The sequence below is a fragment of the Anomaloglossus baeobatrachus genome, chromosome 5 (genome assembly GCF_048569485.1).
Source record: "Anomaloglossus baeobatrachus isolate aAnoBae1 chromosome 5, aAnoBae1.hap1, whole genome shotgun sequence".
Lineage (NCBI taxonomy): Eukaryota > Metazoa > Chordata > Amphibia > Anura > Aromobatidae > Anomaloglossus > Anomaloglossus baeobatrachus.
Window position 1 is genome coordinate 492,951,049 of NC_134357.1, and position 15,341 is coordinate 492,966,389.

The window sequence follows — 15,341 nt, forward strand, 5'->3', positions numbered from 1 at the left end:
AATAACTATAAACCTCACCCAAAGCACCCCAGGGTGAGGTTTATAAAGGAAGTCAGAGGCTGGCAACTGAGAGGAAAAACTGAAAGTTTCCCAGGGTCATAGAGTCCGCTGCTGCAGAAACAGAGAACTGTCAGTTAACAACACGTTCTGCAAATTTCTGGGATTTTACAACACTTCTGCCATTGTATTGGCAACCGGTCGTGACAACTCAGTAACATCCCCTCACTATTTTTGTGCAAAATGCCTACAGCTCTGCCTCAACTCCAGAGGTTCTGAGGCAAAATCATCACATCTAAACAACAGAGAAAGACAGGCATGAAGAATATACCTTTACATGCATTTATTAACAAAACAAGTTTTGAAATACAACTATATACAATGTGATATACTTAAGGGTTCCTATCTCCAATCTGGGGCTGCGCTTTTTAGTAAATAAATCACTGGCTAAACAGATTAGTGAATTATCTAAATATAATCCAGTATCAAAACTTTTCACAAATGTTCATAAAGGCTCTCGAAATACCCAACTTACTAGCAAAGTAGAGCTCGAATTTCCATTTTGTGGGATCTCAGTGTGCAGAGCGGGATCCCACAAATCTCTGGAGCTGCTCTAAGAACGAGACATTGCTCCCTCAACTAATCCAGCGCGGTCACATACTTTTTTAAGGTTTTAGTGAACTGCTTAAGAAGGATGCCGCAGAGCTGGTGTCGTAGAGCTCACTCTTTGACTGTGAGAGTGTTGTGGGATCTCACAACCTGGAAGTTCCTTTTGGGGACATTAGAGACACTTCAAAAAGTTTTGGTACTGGATTATATTTAGAAAATTCACTAATCTGCAGTTCTCGTTTGCTTTAGTAAATAACAAAGGCAGCCACAGATTTGTGATAAGCACTATTTAAAGGGAAAGTCATCAAACACATTGCACTAGAAATTGGGGAATATTACCCCTGTAACAGTGTCAGCAGCAGATCCCACCAATAATAGTGCATCATGACCACATTTTTGCTTCAATTGTTTTTCCTATTTTCCTCCTTCAAAACCTAGGTGTGTCTTATGGTCCGAAAAATACGATGTTTAAAAAGAGAGAACATTTTCTATCCCTCACCAATTCTTACTTGAGCAACAGGACCTGATTAATGATAAAAAAAACCTAATTGGTGAGACATTTCCAATCTTTTCTATATCAACTGTACTATCAATGCTGTATGTACATTTGAACTGTTGACCGCTGTCAATAATCTATATAATTTATGTATTTTGTGTTTTTCTATTAAATTTATGTATATAGGACCGCTGTCCGGATAACACGTGGAAAAACAATGTATATATATTTTTCTTTTTTGTTTGTTTGCTATATTTGTGGCATCCCTGAGGGGCTCTCTCTTGTGTGGCGTGGTCTATGCCTTATATCCTGATAGCAGTCGGGGATGCGTATGGTTACATTGGCCTAAGTATTAGGTTGTTTACATACTTTTATTAAAAGTTATGTTTTAGCCTCTTATTTGCTTTTTAATAAAAAAAAAAACAATTGGCAAATTCTGAAAGCAAGAATGTCTGCTCCGCTCTGTTGGAGTTCTGATGGTCGGCAAGATGTGATTTACCAGTTAAACATTTCAATTATTCACAATTCACAACATGAAAAAGGTTCCTTCCCTGTGCGGCTTCTTCAAATATTTAACAAAATCCAAATTCTGAGAATGACATTTACTACATTCAGACCATAAAAATGGTTTATTTTGTGTGATTTGTTTGATGGTAAACAAGATATGATTTCCTAGTAAAACATTTACCACATTCTGGGCATAAAAATGGCTTTTCCCCTGTGTGACTTGTCTGATGTCTAAGAAGGTGTGATTTCCGAATAAAACATTTCCCACACTCTGAACAAGAAAATGGCTTCTCCCCTGTGTGATTTTTCTGATGTCTAACAAGGTGTGATTTCCGAATAAAACATTTCCCACACTCTGAACATGAAAATGGCTTCTCCCCTGTGTGAGATCTTTCATGCAAAACAAGATCTGATTTCTGAACAAAACATTTCCCACACTCTGAACATGAAAATGGCTTCTCCCCTGTGTGAATTTTCTGATGTTTAACAAGGTTTAGTTTCTGAATAAAACATTTCCCACACTCTGAACAAGAAAATGGCTTCTCCCCTGTGTGATTTTTCTGATGTCTAACAAGGTGTGATTTCCGAATAAAACATTTCCCACATTCTGAACATGAAAATGCCTTCTCCCCTGTGTGAATTTTCTGATGTGTAACAAGGGTTATTTTCTGAATAAAACATTTCCCACACTCTGAACATGAAAATGGCTTCTCTCCTGTGTGAATTTTCTGATGTCTAACAAGGTCTGATTTCCCAATAAAACATTTCCCACATTCTGAACATGAAAATGGCTTCTCCCCTGTGTGAATTTTCTGATGTTTAACAAGGTTTAGTTTCTGAATAAAACATTTCCCACATTCTGAACATGAAAATGGCTTCTCCCCTGTGTGATTTTTCTGATGGCTAACAAGGTATGATTTCCGAATAAAACATTTCCCACACTCTGAACATGAAAATGGCTTCTCCCCTGTGTGAATTTTCTGATGTTTAACAAGGTTTAGTTTCTGAATAAAACATTTCCCACATTCTGAACATGAAAATGGCTTCTCTCCTGTGTGAATTTTCTGATGTCTAACAAGGCCTGATTTCCCAATAAAACATTTCCCACATTCTGAACATGAAAATGCCTTCTCCCCTGTGTGAATTTTCTGATGTCTAACAAGGGTTATTTTCTGAATAAAACATTTCCCACACTCTGAACATGAAAATGGCTTCTCTCCTGTGTGAATTTTCTGATGTCTAACAAGGTCTGATTTCCCAATAAAACATTTCCCACACTCTGAACATAAAAATGGCTTCTCTCCTGTGTGAATTTTCTGATGTCTAACAAGGTCTGATTTCCCAATAAAACATTTCCCACACTCTGAACATGAAAATGGTTTCTCCTTTGTAGGAGCTGTTTCATGTTCCACATCCCTTCTGTAACTTTTATTTTGCTTACAATTCTGTGATAAATGGGAATTTTGGACTTGTTTGAAAAGATCAGATGATAAAGCTTTCCGAGGAAGCACCGGAGGTATATCTGGGACAGCAGCCTGCTCTTCATATGTATTATGTGTGATAGTTTGATCATCTGTTTTAAATTTTGAAGATATAAGATGTCCATCTGAACTTCTGATATAGTCATCGGCTAAAAATAAACACAATGTTATTATTTGTTAATGATATAATTTTGAAAGTAGATTTTTTTTTAAACCATAACATCAGAAATTAAATTAGGAAACAAATTATTCTGATCTGTTGTCCAATTTCGAGATCTAAAGCGGGCTTTACACGCTACAATATATTTAACGATGTGTCGGCGGGGTCACGTCGTAAGTGACGCACATCCGGCATCGTTAGTGATATTGTAGTGTGTGAAACCTACGTGTGATTGCGATTGAACGAAAAACCATTGATCGCATACACATCGTTCAATTATTAAAAATTGAACGTCCGGTTGTTCAATGTTCCCGAGGCAGCACACATCGCTGTGTATGACACCCCGGGAATGATGAACACAGCTTACCTGCGTCCCGCCTGCAATGCGGAAGGAAGTAGGTGGGCGGGATGTTTTCGTCCTGCTCATCTCCGCCCCTCCCCTTCTATTGGCTGGCTGCCGTGTGACGTCGCTGTGACGCAGAACGTCCCTCCCACTTCAGGTAGTGGATGTTCGCCGCCCACATCGAGGTCGTATGGAGGGTAAGTACGTGTGACGGGAGGATTTAATCGTTTGTGCAACATGGGCAACAAATTGAACGTGCCGCACATACGATGGGGGCGTGTCAACGCATGCGAGATCGCATGTGTAATTGTAAGGTGTAAAGCAGCCTTAAGAGTTACATCTTCGTTAACTCAGATCTCCCATTCCTAGCACCAGTTCTCTGGAATGTGCTATAATAAATAATCTGATTGATTGTCGCAATGTGACTGTAGGATAATGAGGGAAGGGGGGCTGCTATACTTTCCCTCATGCTAGGAGACCTTAGGCTATCCCTAACCTCTGTATTACCCTTGAACGTGGAAGGAAGGGGCAGGAGTATGATGGAAATACAGATTAAGACAGACAGGAAAACCAAAATTCAGACACACTTCAAACTCACAGAAATAAACAGTGAGAGACTAAGGAGAAAAGCAAGAGCAGGAAGGCAGAAACAAAAAGACAACAAGGGTAAACACCACAACTGCTCACAGCAATAATGCACAACAGCCACTAGTTTGTTATAGATTGCATTAATGGAATAGTCCAGCCAGCATATACAGGAGGGGAGCGAATGATGACATGCTTTAGGGGAGCCAGTATCAAAGACATTAACAAGGAGCCCAGCAGAGAATAACTCTTGCTAGTCTTACTAAGTATGTGGTTTGACGCCTGCGTCTCCCTGCGCTGCTCAGAGACATCAGAGAAGTTAGCAAGCAGAGTGCCAGAATCTGTAATTTCCACAGATCCTGATGCCGCCATGACAGTTGGTGATGCCTGCAAGCATCTCGTTGTGACATTGATCCACAACATAGACAATTTCAAAAAGGGGTTTTTTCGAAGACGAAAATAAAATAGTGACAGATGCCAAATATTTAATGGGCTAGTACGGGACTGTAAGATTGATGGCCTATCCTTAGGGCGGCTTTGCACGTTGCAACATCGCACGTGCAATGTCGGTGGGGTCAAATCGAAAGTGACGCACATCCGGCGTCACTTTCGACATCGTTGTGTGTAAACCCTAGATGATACGATTAACGAGCGCAAAAACGTCGTTATCGTATCATCGCTGCAGGCCCTGACTTTTTCATAATTGTGATGCAGTGACAGGTACGATGTTGTTCCTCGCTCCTGCGGCAGCACACATCACTGTGTGAGAAGCCGCAGGAGCGAGGAACATCTCCTTACCTGCCACCGGCGGCTCTACTGAAGGAAGGAGGTGGGCGGGATGTTTACATTCTGCTCATCTCCGCCCCTCCGCCGCTATTGGCCGCCTGCCATGTGACGTCGCTACGACGCCGCACGACCCGCCCCCTTAGGAAGGAGGCGGGTCGCCGGCCAGAGCGACGGTCGCAGGGCAGGTGAGTGCATGTGAAGCTGGCGTAGCGATAATTTTCGCTACGCCAGCAATACAAGATATCGTACCTGCGACGGGGGCGGGGACTATCGCGTGCGACATTGCAGCATCGGCTTGTGATGTCGCAACGTGCAAAGGCCGCCTTAGGCTTTGTAACCAAAGCAGGTAGCAGGGTCTTGCTGTCTGTGCAGATAAACATTAGCGCTCCAATTCATCAAGACCGGCTATGTACAATGAAAATTAATGTCAAGGACTGGCGTGAGATTTCTGGCATAGGGAACGCCACAGTTTGTTATGAATTAGAGAAGCGGTGGCATCACACCGTTCTTCTGGCGAAGCTCTGCCCATTTTGGCAAAGCTGGTTAAAATTGGTGTCAAACCTCCAAAAGTTGCACAATTTATTTTTTGTACATTCATTTATTATTGACTGTAGAATGGCTATGACTTATTCATGTTTGGAATCAGCGGTACAATAGGATGTTGATGAAATAGAGAATCATGACTGTAAGGCACTAGAGTGTTAATAAGTGCTGAGAAAACCGTGCAATGTAAAAACAACAATGGTCATCGTAATCAAAGCAAACAAGAGACTATAACAATATAGCTCTGCAGTGCAGCCAGGCCAACCATCTGTCTTTATAAAACCCTTCTCCGGTCTTCTTTCCAAGCTTATTGCGCAATTCACTGGGGGCAAAAAGGGGGTTTTCAGGTTCCATCTGGTACCAACCATCAATGGTGTATTTACTAGTGTCAAGACCAACATAATCCAAAAGCTCAAAAGGACCCATTAGGTAACAGGCTTAAAATTTAATTGCAACATCCATGTCTTCCTTAGATGCATGACCTCTTTCATGAAGATGCACGAATTCCATTAGGTATGGTACCAGAAGACGGTTAACAATGAACCCTGGGGTGTCCTTACATGACACAGGCATCTTTCCTAGTGTTTAACTGAAGTCCATGAGAGAGTCAGAAGTCGTTTGGCTAGTCATTGGTGTCTTATTGACCTCCACCAGCTTCATCATTGGTACCGGATTAAAGAAATGCAGCCCTCCGAACTGATCCTGCCTAGTTGTGGAGTTGGCCATGTCAGTTATTGCCAATAAGAATGTGTTGCTGGCAAATATGGTGTGTTCTGGTGCAAATTTGTCCAGTGTCTTGATTAGTGCGCTTTTCACTTCCAAGTTTTCTATTATGGCTTCCACCACCAGATCATTGCTGTGCACCACGGCCGCTGGGTCTGTGCTTGGGCTGAAGTTTGAGAGGGTTTTGCTGATGAACTGTGCAGCAGCCTCAGGCTTGTGCGCAAACATCTTCTTGGTGACCCTTTTCAAGCTGTCTTCAATACTTTTGGCAGACTTTTTCAAGATGTCATCAGTCTGGTCCACTAAAACAACAGTGTGTCTGGTTGCTGCAGCTCCTTGAGCTATCCCGACACCCATCAGACCTTCTCCGATCACAGTCACGTGCTTGATAGTCAGCTTCTTTGCGGTGGCGATGGAGGTCATACATTTCACTATGAGCTATCAGTAAGAGGAGGCCATGTCTGCTTGTACTGCTGGGAGCTGAAGGACATGCGAGTCAGGGCTGTGCAGTCGGTAAGCCAAACCTTCGACTCCGACTCCGACTCCTCAAATTCTCTTGCACCGACTCCGACTCCGGCTCCGACTCCGACTCCGACATATATTGCTTATAGTTAGGTGAAAAATTTATTGTAGTACATGAATATGTGTATGTGAACATCAGACATTTAATAATTTTTATGATACAATAATCAAGATATTTGGATAGAACATAAAATATATTTATTGGAATACAACTTTAGAACACAAAAAACTGTAATAAATTGTAAATATGTAATACACTATGTAATATACAGTAGATTACATATATACAGTTAGGTCCAGAAATATTTGGACAGTGACACAATTTTCGCGAGTTGGGCTCTGCATGCCACCACATTGGATTTGAAATGAAACCTCTACAACAGAATTCAAGTGCAGATTGTAACGTTTAATTTGAAGGTTTGAACAAAAATATCTGATAGAAATTGTAGGAATTGTACACATTTCTTTACAAACACTCCACATTTTAGGAGGTCAAAAGTAATTGGACAAATAAATCAAACCCAAACAAAATATTTTTATTTTCAATATTTTGTTGCGAATCCTTTGGAGGCAATCACTGCCTTAAGTCTGGAACCCATGGACATCACCAAACGCTGGGTTTCCTCCTTCTTAATGCTTTGCCAGGCCTTTACAGCCGCAGCCTTCAGGTCTTGCTTGTTTGTGGGTCTTTCCGCCTTAAGTCTGGATTTGAGCAAGTGAAATGCATGCTCAATTGGGTTAAGATCTGGTGATTGACTTGGCCATTGCAGAATGTTCCACTTTTTTGCACTCATGAACTCCTGGGTAGCTTTGGCTGTATGCTTGCTCATTGTCCATCTGTACTATGAAGCGCCGTCCGATCAACTTTGCGGCATTTGGCTGAATCTGGGCTGAAAGTATATCCCGGTAAACTTCAGAATTCATCCGGCTACTCTTGTCTGCTCTTATGTCATCAATAAACACAAGTGACCCAGTGCCATTGAAAGCCATGCATGCCCATGCCATCACGTTGCCTCCACCATGTTTTACAGAGGATGTGGTGTGCCTTGGATCATGTGCTGTTCCCTTTCTTCTCCACACTTTTTTCTTCCCATCATTCTGGTACAGGTTGATCTTTGTCTCATCTGTCTATAGAATACTTTTCCAGAACTGAGCTGGCTTCATGAGGTGTTTTTCAGCAAATTTAACTCTGGCCTGTCTATTTTTGGAATTGATGAATGGTTTGCATCTAGATGTGAACCCTTTGTATTTACTTTCATGGAGTCTTCTCTTTACTGTTGACTTAGAGACAGATACACCTACTTCACTGAGAGTGTTCTGGACTTCAGTTGATGTTGTGAACGGGTTCTTCTTCACCAAAGAAAGTATGCGGCGATCATCCACCACTGTTGTCATCCGTGGACGCCCAGGCCTTTTTGAGTTCCCAAGCTCACCAGTCAATTCCTTTTTTCTCAGAATGTACCCGACTGTTGATTTTGCTACTCCAAGCATGTCTGCTATCTCTCTGATGGATTTTTTCTTTTTTTTCAGCCTCAGGATGTTCTGCTTCACCTCAATTGAGAGTTCCTTAGACCGCATGTTGTCTGGTCACAGCAACAGCTTCCAAATGCAAAACCACACACCTGTAATCAACCCCAGACCTTTTAACTACTTCATTGATTACAGGTTAACGAGGGAGACGCCTTCAGAGTTAATTGCAGCCCTTAGAGTCCCTTGTCCAATTACTTTTGGTCCCTTTAAAAAGAGGAGGCTATGCATTACAGAGCTATGATTCCTAAACCCTTTCTCCGATTTGGATGTGAAAACTCTCATATTGCAGCTGGGAGTGTGCACTTTCAGCCCATATTATATATATAATTGTATTTCTGAACATGTTTTTGTAAACAGCTAAAATAACAAAACTTGTGTCACTGTCCAAATATTTCTGGACCTAACTGTATCTTGTGTGTGTATATACACTGATATATATATATATATTACATATTTACAATTTATTAGTTTTTTTGTGTTCTAAAGTTGTATTCCAATAAATATTTTATGTTCTATCCAAATATCTTGATTATTGTATCATAAAAACAATTAAATGTCTGATGTTCACATTGTACTACAATAAATTTTTCACTTAAATATAAGCATTATACTAAATGTTATTATTTAGTAAAATATTCAGCACATTCTGCTTTGCACTACTGTCCCCAATTTATTATATATTTTAGGAGTCGGAGTCTGTGCATTTTATACCGACTCCGACTCCGACTCCACCAAAATGAGCTCCGACTCCGACTCCGACTCCACGACTCCGACTCCACAGCCCTGATGCGAGTGATGTCAGCACAGCGCGTCGTGACGATTTAGTCGCACAATCTTTTTTCACAACTCTGTGTTGCACAAAAAATTGATTGAAAAGTGATTTCTGTCAGAATTTTGGCATAATTGCTTTGAAGAATCAAGGTCTAGGTGTCAAATCTCCTTCTGTAGGTGTCTCCAATCCTTCCAGGGTAGTTTGCCAGTAGTTCACATTCTCTAAAGCAATAATTTTATTAGATATTTGTAGGTAGTTTAAAAATGTGGTATTTCAGTGTGCGGCTGTAACTCTTTTTTTTCTATTATCTAGCTATCTACACACACATACATACACACACATACACACACCAGCCTGTCTCCTCTTCAGCTTTATAGTCCTGCAATTAAGAGACCTTTGGTCACATGACGTGATGTCAAAAAGGTTCTTAAGCAGTCCTATAATCGGCATATAAACACTGGGGCCACTAGGAAAATGGGGGCCCTGGGAAATTGTCCTGTTTGCTCTCCCTTTCCCCCAATGCCAGTCCACCATGCCAGCCTGTCTTCTGTTCAGTTCTTTTAGACTCCTGCAATTAAGAGACCTTTGGTTACATGTCACATGACTTCATCAAAGGTCCTTAAACAATCAACTTCCGAATGCAACTGATGAGGTCCTTAAGAAAGTGGGTTCCTGAGAAATTGCACAGTTTGATTCCTCCTAACACTAGCCCTGACCGTAACTAGGGATTATTTTTAGGGAAACAGGGTATTCATGAACCCTCTGCAGGTCTTTGAGTTGCCTTCACAACAACATAAAGAAGGGACTAGAAGCAAACAGCAGAAGAAGCAAATAAAGTACAGCTGAAAAAAAAAACAGAGCAGAAAGCCTAAAAATGTAAACACAAACTTAGTGCAGAAAGTACATGAGTAGATATCTCTTACTGGATAGAGCTGGAGGAAACACATCCTGAGAAACATCGGGATCTTCTTGTTTACAGTCCTGTGGGAGAAGAGGACGGGGACATCTCTTTGGTGTTGTCCTCTTACTGGATAGAACTGGAGGAGACACATACAGGGACTGAATTCATTCCTCACATACAGATAATTATAGGCCGTGTGTATTTAGTCCTGTCTATTACCTGGTGATGTGAGGGGCTGGGGAACCTCCATCATGACGTCCTTGTACAGATCTTTGTGTCCTTCTAAATACTCCCACTCCTCCATGGAGAAATAGACGGTGACGTCCTGACACCTTATAGGAACCTGACACATACAATGATACCGTCACCCCCAATCCCTTCATAGCATTACTGTATAATGTCCCAGCATTCCCAGCAGTGTCACCTCTCCAGTCAGCAGCTCAATCATCTTGTAGGTGAGTTCTAGGATCTTCTGGTCATTGATGTCCTCATGTATCGGGGGGTGAGGTGGAGGCCCCGTGATTGGGCTCAGGGGTCTTCCCCATCCCTCAGACACAGGGGCCTGACAGCGCTCACTAGAGGTCTTCTTCACTACTGTGTAATCCTGGTTATGGAGAGACACAGTAATAAATCTCACTCCAGACATTTCCAGAGTCCTCACCTCTCCAGTTCTGTCCATCTGTTATTCCCATAGATAAGAATGATGTAATGTGACGTCATCAGAATCTCTCACCTCTCCAGTAAGCCGGAAGAGGATCTCTAGGGTGAGGTGTAATATCCTCTCCTCCATCTTGTCCCTGTCCATATCCATCCTTGATGGGGCAATCAGGAGAATTTTCTTATATAGAAGATCTCCACTGAGAGGATCCAATATTGTGGGGACCTGAATGGGGAGAAGAGGACGATGTAACATCATAAAGAATCTGGTGTAATAATACAATTACTGGAGATAACCGTTCACTAGATAGGGATGATTGCCGCACTGCCATGAGGAGCCCAGACTAAGGGACACTTTGCCCACTACGACATCGCAGGTGCGATGTCGGTGGGGTCAAATTGAAAGTGACGCACATCCGGCGTCGCAGGTGATATCGTAGTGTGTAAAGCCTTTTTGATACGATTAACGAGCGCAAAATCGTCGTAATCATATCATCGGTGTAGCGTCGGTCATTTCCATAATTTGGAAATGACCGATGTTGTTCCTCATTCCTGCGGCAGCACACATCGCTGTGTGTGAAGCCGCAGGAGCGAGGAACATCTACCTGCATCCTGCGGCTCACACCAGCTATGCAGAAGGAAGGAGGTGGGCGGGATGTTTACGTCCCGCTCATCTCCGCCCCTCCGCTTCTATTGGCCGCCTGCCGTGTGACTTCGCTATGATGCCGCACGACCCGCCCCATTAATAAGGAGGCGGGTCGCTGGCCAGAGCGACGTCGGAGGGCAGGTGAGTGCATGTGAAGCTGGCGTAGCGATAATGTTCGCTACACTAGCTATCACCATGATACTGCAGCTGCGACGGGGGCGGGGACTATCGCGCTCGGCATCGCAAGCATCGGCTTGCGATGTCGTAGTGTGCAAAGTGCCCCTTACTCTGCTGCCTCATTACAGTGAATGGATCTTTTGGGGTTTCATCTGAATCATGTCATTTGAAGAATTACAAGTAAACCTGTCATGCTAATAGGTTGAGGAGAAGGGACGTAGCCTCACTGCGCCCTGAACCAGGCTTATCAATAGGGGCATGATTAAGTGCCTACCCAGTCATCACCAGAGCCTCTGAGGTTGGACTTTTTCTGACAGTAGGCACAAGTTACCAATACAGGGCAGTCCCTGGTTGTTGTTTTTCACCAAGAGGCTGTGTATCATGAGAAAGAAGGGGTGGGAACCACTGCCTCTAGGGAAGAACAGGAAGGATAAACCCTGTCACTTACTCTGAGCAACCCTGAGATCCCCGATGTCCCAAGACAGGTTCTTTCCCCTTGTGCGGCAATCACGTGTCTATCCCTGTCTTACCCTAATCACATCCGTGTCTAGTGAGCAGGGCAGGAGGAACACTAGTCCTGCTTTATGATAATGACACAAAAGGAAAACAACAGACAAAGGAAAAAGAAACTGCATTCCCAAACAACAAGTGGTAAAAAAGGGGGATGAAAGAGAAATGAATAAAAAGGGAGATGAACAATAGGAAGACAACAAAGAAAATTTCCAAGCAGCAATCTCCAGGATCAAATTCAAAACAATTTCTCTTTCCATGTCTTTCACCTCCATGCCAGCACCATGGAAAAGTAAGTTATCACTGGCACCTACTGAGGTAAAGTGGTGAGAACTTATACCAGGGGAAGTGCAGAAATCAGAACAGCTGAGGCAACTCAGGATGGTAAGCCAAGAAAGACACAAGGGTCTGCTTAACCCTAGCAGCGCTAGCATGAGGATAGTATGCACAGCTAAGTGGAAGGCAAAGCAGATCCAACTAGTGCTGGCTTGCGCTGTGACCTTCTGACCCATAGGACAGGGGTGACCTCTCTCTGTCTGATAACCTGGTGTCGAAACCCTGATGTAAGTGTTCAGTGTAGAGAACGGGATAAATGTGATCCAAAAGTCAGAGACAGATCGAGAAGTCACATCTATGATCAGCTCTAATCCTGCTGTGGCGCCCCTGAGGCATCAGGCGCCACAGGGTACTGCACCTCAATTAGGGTGTAGTACTTATCCCGGGTCCAAGGAGGGTCGGTACCAATTCCACCAACACACATACACAGAGTTACAATGGGTTGCCCTCCCCAATGGGACCCGTGCCAGGGTCAAGTCACAGTAGGGGGTCACTACAGCAGTTGGGTTTACAGGACGCCATTGCAGCAGGGGCTCCCCGATCCACATGAGTTGTGACCCAGGGTCAGAGAGAAGCAACCACCAGGGGGAGTCAGGAGCACACAGTGGGAAGAGCAGGTTGAACTAGTAAGAGTAGTGAACCAGCCTGTGGCTGCGGCTGGGGGCAACAGCTTGGGACACACAACACAACTATAAAGGAGGGAACAGCTCTAGACACGGAGCAGAGCGGAAGTGCAGCGAGGCAGCTCTGTGGGCCAAGGCGTTTGAACACGGTCGCTGGGGAGAAGCAGGCGGCTGCTTTCACAGGACCGGCGTTGTCGGGGTACAGAACCCTAGGGCAGATATACTTCACGTTGTCTACCAACTCTGAAAGGGTTGCAGGAATGGCTAGAAGAGTCACCGGACCTGTCCCATCGAGTCTGCAGCCAAATAGCATATAGGATCCAGGGCTGAGGTCTTAGACCAGTCCCATATCGGAACCGCGCTATCAGCATACAGAATGGGACACTTTACTGACACCAGGATAGCCAAGTGATTCACGCCACGGGGATCCGATACTTAGCGCAACAAAGGAGGAAGGGCTCATAGACTGACATACACCAGATCTGACCTTCCACGGAATAGGCATTGGCGGAGAACGGTACTCTGGGGCAGCGCCTGAACTACCAGTGAGTAAAAGACCTGGAACTGCAGCCCCTGTCTCTGCCTCTCCTTTTCCGGCGCCCAGCGCTGCGGCGCCAACGGGGACCATCACCACCCCCGTCCGTCCTCAGTCATCCTCCCCGGGGCAACCCCGCTCCACCTGTGATGAGCGATACCATCCCAGCGGCGACCTTCACCACCAGCCCCAGAAAGGGTAAAACAAGACTGAGCACAAGACCTTCACAGCCGTCTACACATCATAGGGAGATTTCATGGCACCTTCTCTCCATCTACCTGATGATCCTGAGGAACATTGGGATCTTCTTGTTTACAGTCCTGTGGGAGAAGAGGACGGGGACATCTCTCTGGTGTTGTCCTCTTACTGGATAGACCTGGAGGAGACACATACAGGGACTGAATTCATTCCTTACATACAGATAATTATAGGCCGTGTGTATTTAGTCCTGTCTATTACCTGGTGATGTGAGGGGATGGGGAACCTCCATCATGACGTCCTTGTACAGATCTTTGTGTCCTTCTAAATACTCCCACTCCTCCATGGAGAAATAGACGGTGACGTCCTGACACCTTATAGGAACCTGACACATACAATGATAACGTCACCCCCTGATCCCTTCATAGCGTTACTGTATAATGTCCCAGCATTCCCAGCAGTGTCACCTCTCCAGTCAGCAGCTCAATCATCTTGTAGGTGAGTTCTAGGATCTTCTGGTCATTGATGTCCTCATGTATCGGGGGGTGAGGTGGAGGTCCCGTGATTGGGCTCAGGGGTCTTCCCCATCCCTCAGACACAGGGGCCTGACAGCGCTCACTAGAGGTCTTCTTCACTACTGTGTAATCCTGGTTATGGAGAGACACAGTAATAAATCTCACTCCAGACATTTCCAGAGTCCTCACCTCTCCAGTTCTGTCCATCTGTTATTCCTATAGATAAGAATGATGTAATGTGACGTCATCAGAATCTCTCACCTCTCCAGTAAGCCGGAAGAGGATCTCTAGGGTGAGGTGTAATATCCTCTCCGCCATCTTGTCCCTGTCTATAACCATCCTTCACTGGGCAATCAGGAGAATTCTCTTATATAGAAAATCTCCACTGAGAGGATCCGATATTGTAGGGACCTGAATGGGAAGGAGATGAGCCCATATGTAAAATTAATGGAGATAATAAGGGAGGAAATATCATTTGGGCAGTAAAAAAAATTTCAACATGAAATGAAGTAGCAAAACCGACCCATAAAAGTATTGCACCTAAAATGGTATCAATGAAAATGTCGGCTCATCAAGGAAAAAACAAGTCCACATTCAACTCCGATGTCGGAAAATGAAGACACACTTATTATGTTTGGGGTTTTTTTTTTTTTTTTTTTTACAAAAGTCTGATTTTTATTTACTTCTAGAGATGAGTGAACCTGGAGTTCGGTTTTCGGTACAAACTCAGACTTCTCCAAGATAGTAAAGTTCAGGTTTGGAGTTCGGGGGCTTTACGTATGGAAACCGCTCTCGTGTGATCAGATGTATTGTGCACCAAGAAATAAAACTGAAAAAACTCGCCGCCCCCCGGAAGTGATCTGTTTATGGCTGCATGTGGGTGGAGACCCGAACTGCCAATCACTAACTTCAAATAAACTTCAGGTCAAGTCCAAGTCCAGAACCGATCTTTACAAATATTCAGGGGGACCAGCAGAAGCCGAACGTCCACGGGTCCACTCATCTCTAGTCACCACTTAGTTAATAAGAAATGTGGGAGTCTGATATTGCTGTAATCACACTGACCTGGAGAATCACGCTGACCGCTCACTTCCAGCACATCGTGAACGGAGTAAAAACAATGATGGAATTATTATTTTTTCACCATTTCACCGCACTTGGAATTTTTACTTAATTTTCAGTAGATTTT

At 43.8% G+C, this 15,341-nt stretch overlaps 1 protein-coding gene and 1 pseudogene across 1 annotated transcript; both read right to left on the minus strand.

Moving 5' to 3' along the window:
* Window positions 1-379: 379 nt before the first annotated feature.
* LOC142310390 (uncharacterized) lies at window positions 380-14,494 on the minus strand. Its single transcript, XM_075347912.1, has 9 exons — window positions 14,414-14,494; window positions 14,105-14,284; window positions 13,899-14,022; window positions 13,718-13,815; window positions 10,689-10,838; window positions 10,380-10,559; window positions 10,175-10,298; window positions 9,978-10,091; window positions 380-3,239 (listed from the first exon to the last, which is right to left on the minus strand). The coding sequence occupies exons 1-9, from the start codon at window positions 14,489-14,491 to the stop codon at window positions 1,732-1,734; spliced, it is 2,556 nt and encodes an 851-aa protein (XP_075204027.1). The 5' UTR covers window positions 14,492-14,494; the 3' UTR covers window positions 380-1,731.
* On the minus strand, window positions 5,736-6,689 carry LOC142310531 (hydroxyacyl-coenzyme A dehydrogenase, mitochondrial pseudogene; annotated as a pseudogene).
* Window positions 14,495-15,341: the final 847 nt, after the last annotated feature.